The sequence below is a fragment of the Beta vulgaris genome, chromosome 6, assembly GCF_026745355.1.
Source record: "Beta vulgaris subsp. vulgaris cultivar EL10 chromosome 6, EL10.2, whole genome shotgun sequence".
In the NCBI taxonomy this organism is placed as follows: Eukaryota; Viridiplantae; Streptophyta; class Magnoliopsida; order Caryophyllales; family Amaranthaceae; genus Beta; species Beta vulgaris.
Window position 1 is genome coordinate 37399476 of NC_079207.1, and position 20230 is coordinate 37419705.

At 38.2% G+C, this 20230-nt stretch overlaps 1 protein-coding gene across 1 annotated transcript; it reads right to left on the reverse strand.

Moving 5' to 3' along the window:
* Nucleotides 1-4631: 4631 nt before the first annotated feature.
* LOC125498673 (aldehyde dehydrogenase family 7 member B4-like) lies at nt 4632-5441 on the reverse strand. Its single transcript, XM_048646925.2, has 3 exons — nt 5248-5441; nt 4994-5158; nt 4632-4776 (listed from the first exon to the last, which is right to left on the reverse strand). Exons 1-3 carry the CDS (start codon nt 5416-5418, stop codon nt 4750-4752), a joined length of 363 nt encoding a protein of 120 aa, XP_048502882.2. The 5' UTR covers nt 5419-5441; the 3' UTR covers nt 4632-4749.
* Between the last annotated feature and the right edge of the window lie 14789 nt (nt 5442-20230).

Below are 20230 nucleotides of genomic sequence, written 5' to 3' on the forward strand. Positions count from 1 at the left end.
CATAAAGATGCAGATAGGCCTCGGTTTTGAAATGAACTAGACATATATGGGCCTAAGATTGACTCTAATGCTATCGAATGTATGGGCTGAAATGCACATGGGCCTAAATGAATGCAAAAATGGATTCTAATGCATATGGGCCTAGAGTGAATGCAAATGAATTGGATTGAATTCGGTTGATTGAATTGAATGAAGGTGTTTGGACTAGGCTTAGAATTATCGAAATTCATTTTTGAAAGGACCCCTTATTTTTGTCTTTTGTTAGGAAAAGATGATGGATTAATTTTGAAGATGTTTTTTGTAAACGTAGAATCGTCCATTACGACGACAAAGTCGGCGAAAAGCTGACGTCCGTTTGTCCACTTTATTCAAATCGTGTATAAAAATTTTCTTTTATCCTTTAATTATGAATATCTAATTTTACGGGATTAAAATATGATTTGAACTATATAAAAAATATCTTTTAAAAATACTTATTTATTATAATAAATCAATTATTATTGATCAATTAGGCTTTCTAAAGAATTGGACCCAAAACACAATTATTTATCATGAAATTAATTGGGCTTTAGAATATCATTTCGAAACACAATTTTGGAGTGGTTCTTTAGATTGCTCTTCCATTGGATTGCACTAATTAATAAAATGGTATGTTTTATCATTGGATCCTTGAATTCATATACACTATTATATGTCTACAGAAGCCCCCACTTTGACTGAGGTTCAGGAAAACGAAAGTCAAAGTATAGGGTGTTAGGACGGAGAACGATTCCAAAAGTTGTGCAGTTTGGACGTGATCTATTTACGCCAGTCTCTATGAAGCAGAGTTAGTATGTTGGACAATAACTACAAGCAATCTGATTACCTACAGAAAAAAAATGTTGGCAGATAGATGCAAACAACTCAGACAAGGCACATAAATGATGCAATAATGCAAACTTAGACGCTCTAAGGATGCGTGAGATATTATGAAAGGATTAATGTTATGCAAAGCTAAGGGTTGACATGTCATGCAAGGTCAGGGTTATGCAAGACTAGAATGTATGTAATGCAACATTAGGGTTCTGCGAGGCTGCAATGTAAGGTCAGGATTTTACAAGGCTAGAAGATATGTAGAATGATAGATTGATTACAAATAGATAGAATGATTTTTGAAAATCATTTTTAGTAAATAATCGGGGTCTGTAAACGTGGTCAACGGACTACAACTTTTCGAGAGTTTGATTTGATTTGGAGGAACCACCACATGTTCGAAGCCCTCACTTTGGGTGAGCTTGCCTTGAATTAGGCTTGAGCATTAATTGAAATGTAGTTGACATATCTTGAACGTTGAAAGTTCTTCGTTGGGGATTCTTCTTTGGGAAGTTGATACAAACAAAGTCAGATATCATCAGACACCATGGAATTGTCGAAGAGTCCTTCGAGGAAAAGGAGCGCTTGGATTGGAAAATAAAAAAGGTTTAAATTTATTACTCATATAAATGTAGGTGGCAAAAGCCTTTTACGAGACTAGGTGCAGACTCGAATCTATATCAAGATCTAGAAAGAGCTTATGCCCTAGAACTCTAGAATGTCAAATCATTAGACCATGATTAATTTTATTTTATTGAAGCGGTCGGACCTCGAGATGAGGATTCCTACGTATCCTTAGAATCAAACCATTCGTAGTTTTGGATCTGATTGCTTTATTATATAATTTTTTTGCCCTAATTGCCTAGGTCGCTTTTTCGGGTTTTCAGCCTAGCGAGCTTGGACATACCTTGAAAAAGGAGTTAGGGTTGATATATATGGCTTGAGTTAGATGAAGGTTAAATTGATTTGGCGAATGGAGAATCATGGATTTGGATTGTATGATTAAGGTTTGATGGGGTTGAAGAATTTGAGTGAGGGGTAGAACTTGTGTGCAAGCCCCCTAGCTTGATTGTTTATTTCTTTTTGCGTTTGGCTCTTTCTTTTTGTCAACTTGTTTTTTGTTTTGCTTTGTGCATTGTTTCAGCTTTTGCTTTTTTCATTCTTTCACACGTTGAATTTTTCAGATTCTGTTTTTGCCTGGCATTGATACGTTAAATAATGTGGTGAGGCTTGCGCACAAGTTTGGTTTAGGGTATTGGAAGGCTTGAAAGATATTTATGGAGTTTTGAATTGAAAGGCTATTTGGCTAATGGAGGTGATGGGTTCAAGGACTTTTGTTTTTCCTTGGTTGTATCAGGATGGCTTATGAAAGGTAGTGTAATGGAGAGGGGAATAACTCCAAATCAAAAACATGTCCTCTTTTTTTTTTATGTTTCATATCTCTTTTTCCTATTTTTAGTCAAAATCATTAGGTGATTTAACTTTCATCATTGAATTAGAAGCATAAATAAAATGATGGAAGGGCAATGAAAGCGAAAATAAAAAAAAAAATGAAATGAAAATGGAACGACTATGATAAATGAATTCCTATAGTGAAATAGACTCGATGGGAAAGGACATAAATTGCTTAGGGTAATGGACTCTCAGACTCTTCCTACGAAACAATTAGAAATGAAAGACTAAGCCTGTTGAATTGTTGATGCACTGCTTGAAAACTCTAAAGATCCAACACTAGATGTTGAATAACTTAGGGTTGCTGGTGATGTTGTTTCTCGTTGTAGCAATTATTAGTACTCTATTGTCATTGACCATGTTTTGCAGTGCATTTGAAGGATCCAACACTAGGTGTAAGATGTTCATTTTTATGTTGGAATTTGCAATAGAAATATAGGTTGCATCTTTTGAATCATCTTTTCAGTGCTAACCCTATAAAAGTGATCGCGCCTCTATTATGAAGGCGGTCGACCCTATGAAAGTGATCGTGCCTCTATTGTGAAGGCGGTCAAAAGTAGACTAATGACTCTAAATGAAGTCGGGGTGGTGATAGTGCGCTTGATGAGCTTTAGAGTAGGCTCTACTTTTTGTCCTCGTTTAGGCATTCCAAAGTTGTAATCTCTCAACCGGTCATGAACACATCCGAGCAAACCTCGCTTGTAAGTTTTAAGAAATGATTTTCGAAATAGAGATGAGAAATGAGAAATGCGAATGTAAAAGGGCAGAATAGGGAATGAAAATGAGAGATGAGCATTGAAGTTGTAGGTGGAAATAGGAATGGGAAATGATTAGAAATGGGTATGATTATAGTTATGATGACGACATGGGCCTAACTATATGCATATGCAGATGTGAACTAGATTGGACTCGACTATGGAATCAAAAATGGACTTAATGACTGGGCTTTATGCTAGTTTCACTAGACTTAATGAATTGACTTTATGGACTTATGGGTGATAGGCTTCGTCGGACTCGATGATTTTAGGCCATTATGGTCTTAGGGTATACTAGCTTAGCTAGACTCAAGGATTTTGACTGGTATAGATGTAAGATAAGAGTAGCTTCGCTAAACTCGGAGGGTGCCTTTATGGTCTTGGGGATGACTAGCTTCCCTAGGTCAAGGTGTTGTTATGGGCATAAAGGGTGTTGTATGGTCTTATAGGGTGTCATTATGGACTTAAAGGGACGACTAGCTTCACTAGGTCAAGGTGTCGTTATGAACTTAAAGGTATCGTTATGGTCTTACAGGGTGCCGTCATGGACTTAAAGGGTGCCATTTTGGACTTACATGGATGACTAATGTAACAGCCCGATTCCCGAGCTGCTAGCTAAACACACTTAAGATTCACTAATCACAATCAATGCTTAATAAGCCTCGAATTAAATATTTACTCGCAGCGGAAACATAACCTATAAAACGATCCTGGACTTGTGGGTTATTGGCCCACAAAACAAAATCCTTTATATAAGACTTCAATTACATAGTCATTCAATCTCAAATTCCATGACAAAGATCCATATTGTAAGTAATTCTAAATAAACTCTTCTATACATAAACTTAGATATCGGATTTTATCCCATAGGACACACACTACTACATAAATGAGCTATTGCAACCCCTAAAATCCGTTGCCATAGACTCAATAACCGTTGCAATAGAGCTATTGCAACGGTCTGACAACCATTGTTGTTACTGCCCTTGCATTAGCTCTAATGCAACAGTCTTCGACACCTAATGCAACGGGCAGTTGCAACACCAAATAACCGTTGCAATAGTACTAATGCAACTCATGTTTATTGTCTAATGCAACGCCTCTATGGTATCCCATGAACCGTTGCATTACATATGATGCAACATATATCATAGTCTGATGCAACACCTCTATGGTATCCCATGAACCGTTGCATTACATATGATGCAACACATTTCAATGTTTAAGGCAACACCTCTATGGTATCCCATGAACTGTTGCAAATCTTTTTCCATATTGTGGCTATTGCAATGACGGATCTATAAATATGTATATATTAACCTGTTAACTTGATGCTGATGCAAAGCTGAAATAATTCAAAAAGAATTCCAAATAAACATAATGATAAAAATTTTGATTTCCAAAAAGTCCCATAAATATATTCAATGTCATCCAATCGTTCGACAATTTCCAACACCAACTACTTAATATATATAGTACTATCGTATATGTATCAAATCCCAAAAGAAGTTTGATCACCTACTATATTTACTTCCAACCTAAATATATCTACTTCTAGCGTAAATATATTCCCCAAAAAAAAAAAAGATTACTAGCTTGTTGCCTAATTAATTCCAAAACCATGCTCCACTTTTAAGCGAGATCCACCGCCCAAAAATTGTCATTCGTGCGACTGCAATTGTTCTTCATGTCATACATTTTCCTCTCCTTGATCTACCTATAGAGTTATATAAAAGTTTAATAAAGCATGACATATGGTTATAATAATATACATAGAGACAAGGAACTAATCTATCATCACGGGATAAAACCAAGGTAAGACTTTGGTGCTTATATCAAAACCCTTGAACGACATTAACTAAGAAGTATTTGGAGCCACTAGTTGTGAAAAAATCAGGAAAAGGTAAGCCAAAGTAAGGTTATAAGAGTCGTACCTGAGACGTTATGACCTCAATTCCCTTCACGAAGTTATCTCTTGATGCTTTAGTATGCAATGGCCCAAGGAAGGTACCATTTTCCATTGGATCCCCTATCTTCACTTGTTTGTATACATCAAGCAATTGCTCAAGTAGCTTCTCGTATATGCTTTCATGAAGCAACTAAACAAATAGGACGAAAGAACGTAATATTAACCATGAGTGAGTCTCTTGATTCTAATCTGTCACTCAGATAATAGTTATGTGATTACCAGTCTACGACAGGTTGTACAGCGCTGACCAGTTGTACCAATAGCCGCAAAGAGAACAGAACGTGCAACCAACTTAATATCAGCATCATCCATGACAATTATAGCATTATTTCCACTTAATTCAAGCAAGCATTTTCCAAATCTTTGATTCAGAGTTTGTTGAACCATCATGCCAACCAATCATTAAAATCCAACAGAAGTAAAAGTCAACATCTTCCTTTGGGTGGGGTAAAAGCCAACATACATCTTCCTTTGGGTGCTGCATTCCATCTGATTATGTCGGTGCCTGCTTCTACTCTCTTCCAGATCTCAGCAGACAACTCACCTGAAATGCAGTTTTTTGTGTATGTGAAAATGGGTAAAAGGTGAGATTAACCCACTGAAAGTAACACCTAATCCAAACTACTTACTAGATTCCCGACAAGTTCATACAAAGAATCATTAAGAGTTGCCTGCAAAATGTAGAGGCTCCCGGTGAGTCAGAGGGATGACAGCAAATTGAAGATATAAAATTAGTGAATGTTTTCTATTTTACGTCCATGTTCAATTCACAAGGACAAGGAATGTCAAAACTAGGCTATAAATCTGACAGGGTATTTAGTTTGCTTTGCGATCTTATGAACTCCAGAAAAGGTCTGGAAATTTTGAAATCTCCTCCATCTTCCCTGATACCCTTACACGAAGAAAAAGCAGAATCACAGAGCAGGCCTCTTGGGAAAGCTATAACACTTTTGTCAATAATTATAAGATAGAACGCAAGACGTTTCAATAAAATATTTGAAGCATTCAAAATTTTGATAAAGCATCATGTATAAGAGGAAATATGCTTAACTTACTTGCAAATACCTCATGAAGGACAAAGAATGCATTGGTAGATGGAGAAGTAACTCAATGCAGATAACACGTCACACAACAATTTATAGCACATAATTAAAGTAACAAAGCAAATTAGCACTCGAAGTGCAGGACTTACATAATAGGCAGCTCAATGGGAAACTTCATGTTTCAATTCCGTATCCAACTTCTTCAATAACTCAGAAAGAAGCCTCTGAAATTCATTGTTAGGGGAAAGATACGTCACAATCAACAAGGAGATGAAGGTGATAGCAGTGAAGCATTTTACGTCACCTAGCTTCAGTATGAATTCTGGAGGTATACAATTAACTAGTAGCTCATACAACTTCCCTCGAACCTGAAAGAGTCTGTAAAAAAACGTTAACATTATAAGATCATGATTTGCAGATTATAATGTGTAATTGCAGCTTTATTAATGAATTTAACATCGTCCATTCTTTTCAAAAAACTGAAAGTTGAGGCAACTAAGCAGCAAAGCAGCACACGTCAGAATCCTCACAGGCAGATCACCGAGTCAAGGATAAATACATACATACACGAGGAGAGCAGAATCATCAACGTCCATGATCACATTAACAACAACAACAACAACAATTAGAATCCACTCACGGATCTTTATACTCGGAAACTAGTTAAACTCGCTCCTTTTAATATAAGCTTATTCATCAATTCAATAAATAGTCTTTCACTACAATCCAACCAAAGTATCTCAAAGATTACTCAATTTTAAACTTCATTTCACAAATCTAACCTCATTGGTATTCTTTGAGCATCTACTAACTAACATGAATCTCATATACTAGCTCCAATTACTCCAACAACAACAATATTAATAGTAATGCTCAAACTAGTCTTATGAAAAACCTTAAGACCAACAACAATAACAATAACTATTCTAGATTTTACCTTAACTAATTCTGCAAATAATCTCACAAGTAAACTTAGTAAAATCTTATTTTTATTTTGCAAATCAAGGAGGAAGGTGAAAAGACCCAAATTGAAATAAGTGATTTAGCTAAATTAACAAAACCAATATCAATTTATAAAATCACTTCAATAAGAGAACTAAGAGACTAATCAACACTAAACAAAGAAATAACTTGAACTTGAATTGGTAGATTTCAAAAGAAATCAGATAAAATAACGAGGTATGATTTACCTCTACTCATAAGAGCAACGAAGAACAGGGGAGAACCGACAAACAGAAGGGTTGAGGGAGATTTTCGAAGCTTCGGAGAGGCTAAGGGACAACAGCACGGCGCTAACGGCGAGATTCCGGCGGTCATTCTTCGACGGAACAGTGCACATCAACAAGTCGCTCGCTGGACAGCCACGAACAGAGCACGAACGGGACAAAGAAGAAGAGAGAAAAGTAAACCGCTGCGAAACAGCGCGGCTCCGGTGAGCTTAGGACGCCGGTGAGACTAGAAAACTCCGGCGAGCAGCAACGGCGAACAAGAGAGAGGAGGTCAGGTTTCGCTGGGTTGGGGTTTTGGGGGTTTGGGAATAGAAGACACGGGAAAGAGAGGTGAGGGGTTTAGCTTTGTTTCCTTAACCGACAAAAAGGGTATTGTGGGTTTCAAAATAAACCAATGGATAAGAATGAAAGTGGAAACCGACTGTGGTTGGGAACTTTCGACAAATACTATTCAAATAATTTTAAACAACTAAAATACAAACACATAATATAAATAATTTCATAAAATTAAACAAATAAATATATTACAAATACAACAAAAATAAATATCCATACTCCAACTCAAATGTAATAAAAATTTTCGGAACATAATTAACTTAATAATTATAATTAGCTTTTAAATAAACACTCTTAAAATTAAGGCTATTACAAGTACACTAGATTCCCCTTCGCATGCAGTTATCCCGGCGAAGAATAACATAAACCGACAAGTGTTGTGTGCCTGTGTCAAAGACGGGAGGAAAAAAATGTATTAGGGATAGGGAAGGAAATCAATAGTCAGCATGTGTATGGGCAAAAATTTCAGACTTTAGTTATTGGATCGACCATTGCAATAGATTAAAATGATGTTGTGTTTAACCTTTTAATGCAACGATTCACTTTAATCGTTGCAATAAGTCGTTGCAATAGCGGTACCTGTTGTAATAGTCGTTGCAATAGCACTGTCCGTTGCAAAAATGTGTTGCATTAGCATATGTTGTTGCAATAGATCGTTGCTTTATGGTCAAATGTTGCATTAGACCGTTGCAATTGCTTCAAAATGTAGTAGTGACAATTTGAATCATAACTTTGCTCTCAGCTCGATTCTGGCTCCCAACACAATCCTGCAACAAAGTTTGACTCTGCCACCCACCAGGTGACAAGCCATAGAAATCACAACACTATCAGCAAAGATGAGTACACACTGTATAATAGAAAATGCAAGTTTAGGTGTATTTTGAAAACTAACACATAGTTATAATAACAAATAATCACATTCAACTTAGTTACTATACTTTCACAAAATCAACTTGATTAGCATGAATGCGAATGGAGAGGGGTACCACGCAGTACCAACTGTCTCCAAACTGTTGAGGATCATCACCCCACCTTATATTGTTCTGCTTGCAAGACTTAACCGGACATATCCTATAACTCCAGGAATTCGCCCTTCCTGAAAGGCAACATTTAGGGACTCTACCCGCCCTAACTCGGGTGCATGTTCATGCCTCACTTTCATATTTATAATATAAGATATTTAAGGATTCATACTTTAATCCTCAATACTCAAAACTCTTATGAACTCATTCTTAATACTCAGAACTCTTATCAACTCCTTTCAATTACCCTTACATTGATAGTTGAGAAGATTCAGTGTTTTCATACTTGAAACTACTTTTTAACATTATAACTTTAATGACATTAGTTACATCGACTAGCATCCCAATTCCGTAATCATAACTCTAGATTGTAGAACTGAACAAACTAGACTTAACTCACAATCTTCAACTAAATCAAAAACAACAACGCACTACCACAACAACAACAACAACAAACAAATAACGAACAATAATAACAACAACCCAATAACATCCACCACAACAATTCCACAACATCCACCACAACTACGACAACCATCACAGCTACAACAACAACATCAACCACACCAACAATCATAAAGCAACAACACCACCATCACAATAGAGGGGACGAAAAACATAACAGGACACCAACACAGTCGCAACAACGACATAACAAGAGCAACACAACCACCAAAACAATAGCACAACAACTAATTCCCAATTTATAAATTATCAACCTTTAACATTCTAGATACTTAGCCCTCAATTCAGAACCAACTATAAGTTCAATAACACTAGCTACACCATATAACTAGCATCTCACTTCATAACCATAATTCCAAACTCTTAATTCTGAATTCTGTAAACTAATCCAACATATATTTGGATCATATAACTAACCACAACTAGCAACAACACTTCTCAACGACGATACCTCATCAACAACATAACCTCAACCACAACAACAGAACAACAATAACCCATACAACACTACTACAACAGAGCAACAACAACAATAACAACTCCACAACCACTTCACCACAACCACCACAACAACTCCACAACAACAACAACATAACAATTCCACCTCAATCGTTACAATTACTCCACAAGTCCATGTACTAAACACACACATTTAAAAGCATAATCGTAATGACTTAGTGTATAAGTATTGTTTAGGTCAAATAAAACATCTCTAATGAACCTTAGCATGCTATATCCATGTTATATACTCAATATACACATAATAAAATACATATCATAAGTAAATTCATTTCATAAACATGCTTTACACTAGAAAGAAACAATCACTTAACTATAGGTATGAAAATCTCTAGGTTAAAACTAAACTAAGTGTGTACCTTCACTTAGGTGGCATAGTGCACTTAAAACTTCTTATCCCAAGTGGTTTACTCTTCCTACAGCTTCCCCTGAATATGTAAAGTGCTAGGTATTAGTTTACATAAGTTTTAGAACATAAATAACTAAGCTAAGTACAAGGGAGATGCAAAGATGTACATACAACAATCTGTTTTATATTCCTATGTCGTTTTCTACAATTTCCCAAAGCTTGAAAACTCTACTAAAAGCATGAAACACTAAGGAATTATGTCTATAAGAGCTTTATGTAAAGAGAGGTATGTGTCGAAGAAGAAATTTTCAGAGAAACAATCGAAAAACAAAAACAGTCTTTTATAGACTGATTCTGGCGGTACCCATAGGGGAGGGAAACCGCTTCTGGGTGAGGTCGGTTTCTTGGATTTTATGGGTGATTCTTGTTGGAGATGTTAGCTTGAGATGCTGTCTTTCATGCATGCAAATATATTTAAGAGATCGACACTCAATCAGCTCCTAAGAGCATTCTTTGAGGATAAGTCTGAACTGATATTTCAGCTGGCCAGTTTTTAATATGTAGGAAATTTACCTTATTGGGCCACGTAATTCATGGGCATAAATGACCATTTTAACCTTAAGATATCCCAAGCATGTCATATATCAAGTTTGGCTAGGTTCAGAGCTTGGATTCAACCCCGAAAGGCTGTTTAACTGGAAGTTCATCGGTACCCGATAAAACAATCTCCAAACGATTTTCATAATATAAATGTTGAAGGCTCTCAAGGACTTTCTAACTTATCTATTGGTTCTCAAAGATTTCTTAACCACTAAGAATGTGAGTTCTTATCCACTAGGTTTCTTAACCACTAAGAATGATAGTGCTTATCCACAAGCTTTCTTAACCACTAAGAATGGTAGTGCTTATCCACAAGCTTTCTTAACCATTAAGAACGATGGTTCTTATCCACTTTTGTCCTAGTATGATGTTGGAGAGAATTCTAACTACTAAGAGGACTAAAGCCTGATGAAGACTTAATATAACTAACAAAATATTTGAACCTGCTTAAAAATTCAGGCTATTACAGTCAAGGTGTCGTTATGGACATAAAGGGATGACTAGCTTTGCTAGGTGCACTAGGGGAAAAAAAGGAAGGGCTGCACAGGAAGGACTGCGCTTTTTATAAAAGCGCAGCCCTTCAGTTAGTTCGTCACTCATCTAGATCTCCTCCCTCATTCTCACTCATCTAGATCTCCTTCCTCATTCTCACTGCGGTTCTCCGTCTTTCTTCGTTGTTCGTCAACCACGCACAGATCTCCGACTTTCTTCGTTGTTCGTCAACCACGCACAGCCGTCTCTCTCCTCCTCTTCATTGTTCTTCGTTAGTCGTCGCTCGTGACCTACTGATTTTGGTCGTCGCTCGTCATCCAGCCATCTCGACCGTCGCTCGTCGTCCAGCCATTTCCGACCGTCGCTCGTTGTCTACAAATCTGGGTCGTCGCTCGTCGCTCGTGGTCTACAAATCTCGATCGTCGCTCCACCAGTAAACACGCAAATGGCGACACGCGAAGCCCACCAAACACACACGAAACTGGCGACAAGCCCAGCGAAGCTTCATCGATGTCGAAACTGGCGAAGCCACAGCGAAGGAGATCTGACGCTCGTTTTAGTTTTTTTTCCTTAAATTTAATTCTTCGATTTTAGTTTTTTTTAAAAAAAATTTGATTTTCTGATTTTTTTTCTTGTATTGTTATAATTTTTTTAGATTTAGTTCTTCGATTTTAGATACTGTTATAATTTTCATCATCTTACTGTTATAATCTAATGTTAGGAGTTTCGATTTTTTTGATTTATTGTGAATGAATGTGGTGTTATCTTAAAAGATCTGATGCTCATTTGTTATGTGAATTTGGTGGATAGTGCATGGGTTATTGTCTGGTTCTAATTTTTCAAATTTAATATAAAAAAAAAAAATACATGTACCCTGACATATTGCTACGGTTTCTGGGCCAAAACCGCAGTAATATACTTAAGTAAATAATAAAAAAAGGAATATTGCTGCATTTTCTAGGCCAAAACCGCAGCAATATTCTCTTATAAATTGATAACACATAAATATATTGCTGCGGTTTGGCCTAGTAACCGCAGCAATATCTGATATATATTGCTGTGGTTTAAAACCGCAGCAATATAATTATTACCTATTGTTGCCCCCTTAATTATTGCGCGCCAAAAACCGCAGCAATAGGTCACTTTTTGACCGCAGCAAACAACATTTATTCTACTAGTGAAAAAGCGCAACCCTTTTCAGAGTGAAGGGCTGCGCTTTTTTAAAAACGCGCAGCCCTTCGTTCAGTTTTTTTTTATTATTATTATTGAAGCGCGCATGTACAGTAACCCATATACTCCTACTCTATTTTTCCCACTTTCCTCTTAGAGAATTACGAGCGAAAAATCGAGTGCACCACCACCACCTTGCGAGACCTAATTCGACTGCACCACCACCACCCACATTGGTTCACCACTTTGCGCGACCACCACTGCTGCCCACGCCATTGCTGCCCACGTCATTGCTGCGCACCACCCACATTGCTCCACACTTTGCGCGACCTAACTCTGCTGCTCCACCACCTTGCGCGCCACCCACCACTACCCTTCTCTTCTCTTCTCTTCTCTTCTCCACCATTTGAGTGGTTAATTAGGTATGAATTAATCTTGTTTTTAAGTTACTTTTGTTTTTCTTAATTGAATTAATAATGTGCAATGTGGGTTTTGTCAATTGTAGGAAGAAGAGGCTAAGGAAGTTTTCTCTTCATTGCTCGTCGTTGGTGTTAAGAGGTAACTACTTTAACATGTAGACAAAGTTGATAATTTATTAAATGTATATATATTTTTTATAATGTATATATTATTTGTTGATATGAGATTTTATGAAAACGCAATGTGATTTAGCTATATATGAAATCTACAAGTTGTTTGAATCATCATCATATATGCCTAGATACCCGTTCAAGACTTACTCATTAGGAGTAAGTCTTGAATAGTCCCCGGTTTGGGACTATTCTTGGACATTTGATCTCACTTAGGTGGTGAATGTGTGTCTTCTTTTCAATTCTGAGGAAAATCTTGGCTTATCGTTTCACTACATTGTTCTCTAGGTACATATGTAGATAAGTAATTATCTACATTGTGTACTTGGAGAACTGTAGGGAAATGCTTCCGGATTTTCCTTAGAATTGAAAAGTTGGCATATATTCACTAGTGAGATTAGACGTCCAAGGATGGGTTAGGTTGGAGTGATAAGGGCCTTCAACTGCATGCACACAATTGAACATGTTACTATCTTAGCTTGCTGTATACGTGTGTGATTTGAATATGTGAGTGTATGTACTTTAATAATGATTGAATATTATAATGGATGTTGTGTGTAATTATTAGAGGTGGTCTTCTTGAATGAGATGGATCGTGCTAGGATGTATGGTAGTCGTGAATCGATTGAGTTTGTGAATGGGGTCTCGTAATTCTGTAGAAGTGCATTAGAATATCAAACATCCTCTGGAGTAGTCGACTTTTATTGTCCTTGTTTGGATTGTAGAAATGTGAGCAAGGTTAGTAGTATACATGTGGTTAGGGAGCATGTCTTTCGCCATGGGTTTAGGCCTCAATACCACGTATGGGTTTGGCATGGTGAGCAGGGGAGGTATATAGGAAGCTATGGAGTAAAGAATGTTATATGTGAAGAAAAAAAACAAGGATGATGATGAGTTAGGGGATGAGAATATGGATGATGAATTTAGAGATGACGATAGGGATCGGGTAGACGAGATGATACACGGGGTTGAAGATCAGTCGTGTAGATGACCTCGTATTTTTGAGTCTATGTCTCAGGCTGCTGAAAAGTCATTGTATCCAGGTTGTACAAAGTACACCAAACTTTCCGCGGTGGTAACACTGTTCAACATTAAGTCGAACGCTGGTTGGACGGACTCTAGTTTCACATCGTTGTTTGAAGTTTTAGCTGAGATGCTCCCTGATGGAAATGAACTGCCAAAGTCGTACTATTATGCGAAGAAGCTGATGTGTCCTTTGGGTTTAGAGTACGAGTGGATACATGCTTGTCCTAACGATTGTGTGCTTTATCATAATGAGTATTAGCATTTACATGAGTGTCCACGTTGTGGATTGTCGAGGTACAAGCGTGAAGGAGCTGGAGGTAGTGAAGGACCACCAGCCAAGGTGTTGTGGTATCTACCCATAATACCTAGATTTAAGCGCATGTTCTCAATTAAAGGAGATGCGATGAATTTGAGGTGGCATGCAGATCGTAGGAAGAAAGACGGTCTGCTCAAGCATCTGGCTGATTCGCCTGAGTGGAAAACTATCAACAGGGTGCATAAGTCATTTGGTAATGAGGATAGGAATCTGAGGCTTGGATTATGTACGGATGGCATGAACCCTTTTGACAATCTCAGCTCGCAGCATAGTACATGGTCAGTAGTTTTAGTGGTTTACAACTTGCCTCCTTGGTTGTGCATGAAACGTAAGTACATGATGTTGTCGCTTCTTATATCGGGGCCCAAACAACCTGGAAATGACATAGATGTATACCTTCAGCCGCTTGTTGAAGATTTACAGAAGATGTGGAACGAAGGAGTGTTTGTATTTGATGCGTATGCTAATGAGATGTTCACTGTGTGTGCCATGCCCGATTTGTTTAGATGACATGAAATCTACACACCTTAAGGGCTGCAAACATGTGTATATGCGCACACGAAGGCTCCTCAGTCGCGAACATCCCTATCGGTTTAAGAAGAAGGCATTCGATGGGACGGTTGAAGAAGAAGTTGCTCATAGACCATTAACTGGTACTGAAGTTTATAATCAGGTGAAGGGCATTGAAACAGTCTTTGGTAAACCTGCTAGTGAGGTTGATCGACCTACAGGATTATGGAAAAACAGTCCATTTTTTGGAAACTCCCATATTGGAAAGATCTAAAGGTCAGACATTGTTTGGATGTCATGCACATAGAGAAGAATGTTTGTGAAGCTATTATCGCGACACTTATGAATATTCCGGGCAAGACAAAAGATGTTAAGGCGTCACGACTTTACTTGGAAAAAGAGGGGATTCGACCAGAGTTGTGGGCTAGAAAAGGGACGGAAGGAAGAAGAAAAGAGGGGAGGAAAGGGTTGATGATGAAACTCAGAAAAGTAAAAAGGTGGAGGATTCGGAGAAGAATTATTTGCCACCAGCTTGCTACACGATGTCGCGTGCAGAGAAACGGATTTTTTGCGAGTCATTGTATGGCATTAAGGTCCCTATGGCTACTCATCGAATATGAAGCGCTTTGTTACCTTAAATGGTGAGTTGAAGTTATCGAGTATGAAATCGCACGATTGTCATGTCATGATGCAAGTATTCTTACCGATTGCAATTCGTGGGATACTTCCAAAGCATGTGAGGCACACCATTACAGAACTGTGTTCATTTTTTCATACAATCTGCAGCAAAGTCCCTGACCCGTCGACCGTCGATTCCTCGCAGGCCAGAGTAGTTAAACTCTATGCAAATTTGAGATGTATTTCCCCGCATTCTTTGACATTATGGTCCATCTCATTGTCCATCTAGTTCGAGAAATTAAGTGTGTGGTCCGTGTTTTTGAGGTGGTGTATCCTTTTGAGAGATATATGGGAACTTGAAGGATAAGGTAATCCTGCACAACCAGAAGGTAGTATAATTCAAGGGATTGTGGGTGAAGAGATCAGTAATTTTGTGGCTGAGTATTTTGCTAGTGTTGATCTGTTGGACTTCCGCATCCCGACACGAGGGCAGACTTGAGGGCAAGGGTACAATTGGTTCAAAATTGATCACACCTTCTGTAGAAAAGCGTAAACAAGCTCACTTATTTGTATTCATCACGTACCAGATGTCCATCCTTATTTAAGTGAACATATGGAGGAATTACGTGTTAGCAATCCTGGAAAAGGAGTGAGGGCATTGACGCAAATGCATAACAAGACTTTCATTGATTGGTTTCATAAACGAGTACTCGTGTTCCTCAAACAGTCAAGTGGTTAGCATTTGGTCCTCGTGAAACTGTACGCTCTTATGAGGGTTATGATATTAATGGGTATACTTTTGGACTGAACGTCAAGATCTGAAGTCAAGATTGCAACAAAATAGTGGTGTTTCACTTGTGGCGTCGTCTACACAATATGCAAGCTGAAAGATAAGTCGCCTGTACATGCTGAAAGCAACTATTAGGGGGAATACAAGAAATATGGGAGCTGGACTACTGTACTTTTAATATTTGCCTCTTGTGTTGCAAGTGGGTTGACGATAATCGACGTTGTGTAAGAAACGATGATCCTTGCGGATTCACTCTTCTTGACCTTAGTCGTCTACGTGAAACTGAGGAGCCATTTGTAATTGCATCACAAGTCAAGCAAGTATTTTTTGTAACTGATCCTGCTAATCATAAGTGGTCAATTGTTGTACCTGGTAAAAGGAGTATCCTCGGTATTGGTGATGTTGATAATGAGGAAGATATGATGCATTTGAGGACCTCCCCCCTTTTACCCATCCTCAAATTAGTGTGGAAGATGATGTGAATATGTCGGAAAACTATATGCGTGTAGATCACACGGAAGGGATACATGTACTTGAGGATCCTAAGAAACGGCGGAAGCTCAATAAATCATGAGACATAAACCAGGTCTGTGTAATTTCTTCAATTTGTAACTATTTTGGCCTTTTCGCTCCCAAATCGTACTTATCAAGTGATTCAACCCCAAATTTTATTTGAACATGATTATATGAGGTATAATATAACTAGTATGAGGATTCTTAGGCTTTAATTTGTTGTTGGTTGCATTTCGGGAACGAAAAGGCATTTCCGGCCTATTTTGGCCTTTTCGCTCCCAAAATGTACTTATCAAGTGATTTAACCCCAAATTTTCATTTGACCATAATTATATGAGGATATATATAACTAGTGTAGATTCTTAGGCTTTAATTTGTTGTTGGTTGCATTTCGGGAACGAAAAGGCCATTTCCGGCTATTTTGGCTATTTTGGCCTTTTCGCTCCCCAAATGTACTTATCAAGTGATTTAACCCCAAATTTTATTTGAACATGATTATATGAGGTATAATATAACTAGTATGTAGATTCTTAGGCTTTAATTTGTTGTTGGTTGCATTTCGGGAACGAAAAGGCCATTTCCGGCCTATTTTGGCCTTTTCGCTCCCAAAATGTACTTATCAAATGATTTAACCCCAAATTTTCTTTGAACATGATTATATGAGGTATAATATAACTAGTATGTAAATTATTAACTTTAATTTGTTGTTGGTTGCATTTCGGAAACGAAAAGGCAATTTCCGGCCTATTTTGGCCTTTTCGCTCCCAAAATGTACTTATCAAGTGATTTAACCCCAATTTCTTTGAACATGATTATATGAGGTATACTATAACCAGTATGTAGATTATTAGGCTTTAATTTGTTGTTGGTTGCATTTCGGGAATGAAAAGGCCATTTCCGGCCTATTTTGGCCTTTTCGCTCCCAAAATGTACTTATGGAGTGATTTAACCCCAAATTTTCTTTGAACATGATTATATGAGGTATACTATAACCAGTATGTAGATTCTTAGGCTTGCATTTGTTGTTGGTTGCATTTCGGGAACGAAAAGGCCATTTCCAGCCTATTTTGGCCTTTTCGCTCCCAAAATGTACTTATCAAGTCATTTAACCCCAAATTTTCTTTGAACATGATCATATGAGATATATTATAACTAGTGTGTAGACTTTTACGCTTGCAATTGATTTTGATTGAATTTTGGGGAAGGTATATGTCATTTTCAGAAGTACTAACTACGGTAAAATGATTGAATTATTATATATGTGTTTATTCCTTGGTTGTTTTGCAAGGTTGTGGCATGGGTGTGGCTGGGGTGTGGGCTGGGGATGAGGGTGCAGAGGTGGTGGCAGGGGTGTGGCTTGGGTGTGGCTGGGGTGTGGCAGAGGTGTGGACAGGGGGGTGGGCTGCGGGCTATGGGGTGGGTGCGGTGGGCCAGTGGGGGTGGGTGCTGGGAGGGGGGCAGTGTGGGGTGGGGCTGGAGGGGGCAGTGGGGGTGGGGGTGGGTGTAGTGAGTGTGTGGCAGAGGGGTGTGGGGGTGTGGCAGAGGGGTAGGCTGGGGGTTGGGAGGGTGGGCAGTGGGAGTGGGCTGGGAGGGTGGGCAGTGGCAGAGGGTGTGGGTGTTGGGAGGGTGGGCTGCTGTGTGCAGGAGCAGGGGCAAGAAGCTGTATTAATTTTACAAAAAAAAAAAAAAATTTAGTGAAGGGCTGCGCTAGTTTTCAAAAAGCGCAGCCCTGCTTCTTAGAAGGGCTGCGCTTTTTGAACTAGCGCAGCCCTTCTAAGAAGAAGGGTTGCGCTAGTTGAAATTAGCGCAGCCCTTCTTGCTTAGAAGGGATGCTAGTTCCAACTAGCGCAGCCCTTCATAGTAGCAGGGCTCCTGGAGCCAGCAGCCCTTCAAGCGTAGAAGGGCTGCGCTTGCTGAAAAAGCGCAGCCTTTCAAGCTTAGAAGGGCTGCGCTAGTTAAGAAGGCGCAGCCCTTCTAAGCTTGAAGGGCTGCGCTTTTTAGTAAAAAGCGCAGCCCTTCGTTATGAAGGGCTGCGCTTTTAAAGCGCAGCCCTACTTGAAAAGTGAAGGGCTGCTATTGAAAGGGCTGCTGTCAAAAAGCGCAGCCCTACGGGCCATTTTCAGCGCAGCCCTTCATCATTTTTCCACTAGTGATGAAAGTGTCGTTGTGGACTTAAAGGGTGTCGTTATGAACTTGGAGGGTGCTAGCTTCTCTAGACTTAAAGGATGCACTTTTATAGTTGGAAGACAGACTTTTATAGTCCGTAGACTTACTAGGGTTTACATATAATGTAAACTCGATCTAGGGAAACTTTATAATCCTAAGACTGAGCTTTTATAGTCTGTAGATTGACTTCATAGTCCAAAGACTGAGCTTTTATAGTCCGTAGACTGGCTTTATAGTCCTAAGACTGAGCTTTTATAGTTCGTAGACTGACTTTATAGTCCTATGACTGAGCTCTTATAGGGCATACATCGACTTTATAGTCCTAAGCCTGAGCTTAATTAGTCCAATAGACTGACTTTTATAGTCAAAAGACTGATTTTTTAGTCCCAACACTAGTGGAAAAAACCCCCACCTGATCGATGTGGTCAAAATGGGCCTTTTAGATGCGGTTTTAGTCCGCATCATGTGGGGGCGCAACAGGTCACTAATAATTTCTGATGCGGTCCAAAATCGCATCAGAAAACGATAATCTGATGCGATTCATAGAGAAAACCGCATCAAATTAGGTGATAATCTGACGCGGTTTTCCCTATGAACCGCACTAGTAAGTCCAAATATTGATGCGGTTCTTAGAATGACCGCATCAGAATGTCAATTGTTAGTGTTAAAAAAAAAGCACTTTATACAAAGCAAGTACTGTGCATTGTATAAAGCACTTTTTTTTTGTTCTTTGTGTACTCCTAGATCAGGTCCAATAATAAGGAATGTACAAAAGATAGACAAAGGACAATGTACAGCAAAATTAACAACCAGAATAGACAAAGGACCAACATCAATGATCCCAGAAAAAACGTAATATTTACAGTTTCATTAATAATAGCTATCATCAAATTACAATGAATTTAACATGTACTACTACATCGGATCTACCAAGCTAAAATCAAACACAACCCAATTCAGAAAATCGAGAAATTAACACCCAATATAAGGCAAAACAAAATGTTAATAATAAATATCATAGTGTCATTGAAAGCAAACCCATCAAGAAACATATTTCTATCATTGTATGAACTACTGAATGAAGAAACCAAAGGGAAACCACAAAAACTCAAAATAAATGAAGAAATCTAGTAAAAAGAACGAAAAAACAAAGAAATGAAAAAAATGAAGAAATCTCGTAAAAGAAAAACGAAGAAATATCGTAAAGGAAAAACGAAGAAATATCGTAAAAGAAAAACGAAAAAAATTTGGTAAAAAAAAAAAAAGAAGAAATCTCGTAAAATAACGAAAAAATATCTAGAAAAACAAAACAAAAAAAACAAAGAAAAAAGACAAAAACAAAATCCCATCAAAACTCAAACGAACCACTTTCGTTCTTCGATTCTTCGTCTCTTCATTTCTTCGTTTCACTCTTCATTTCGTTCTTCATTTCTTCATTACCCATTTTG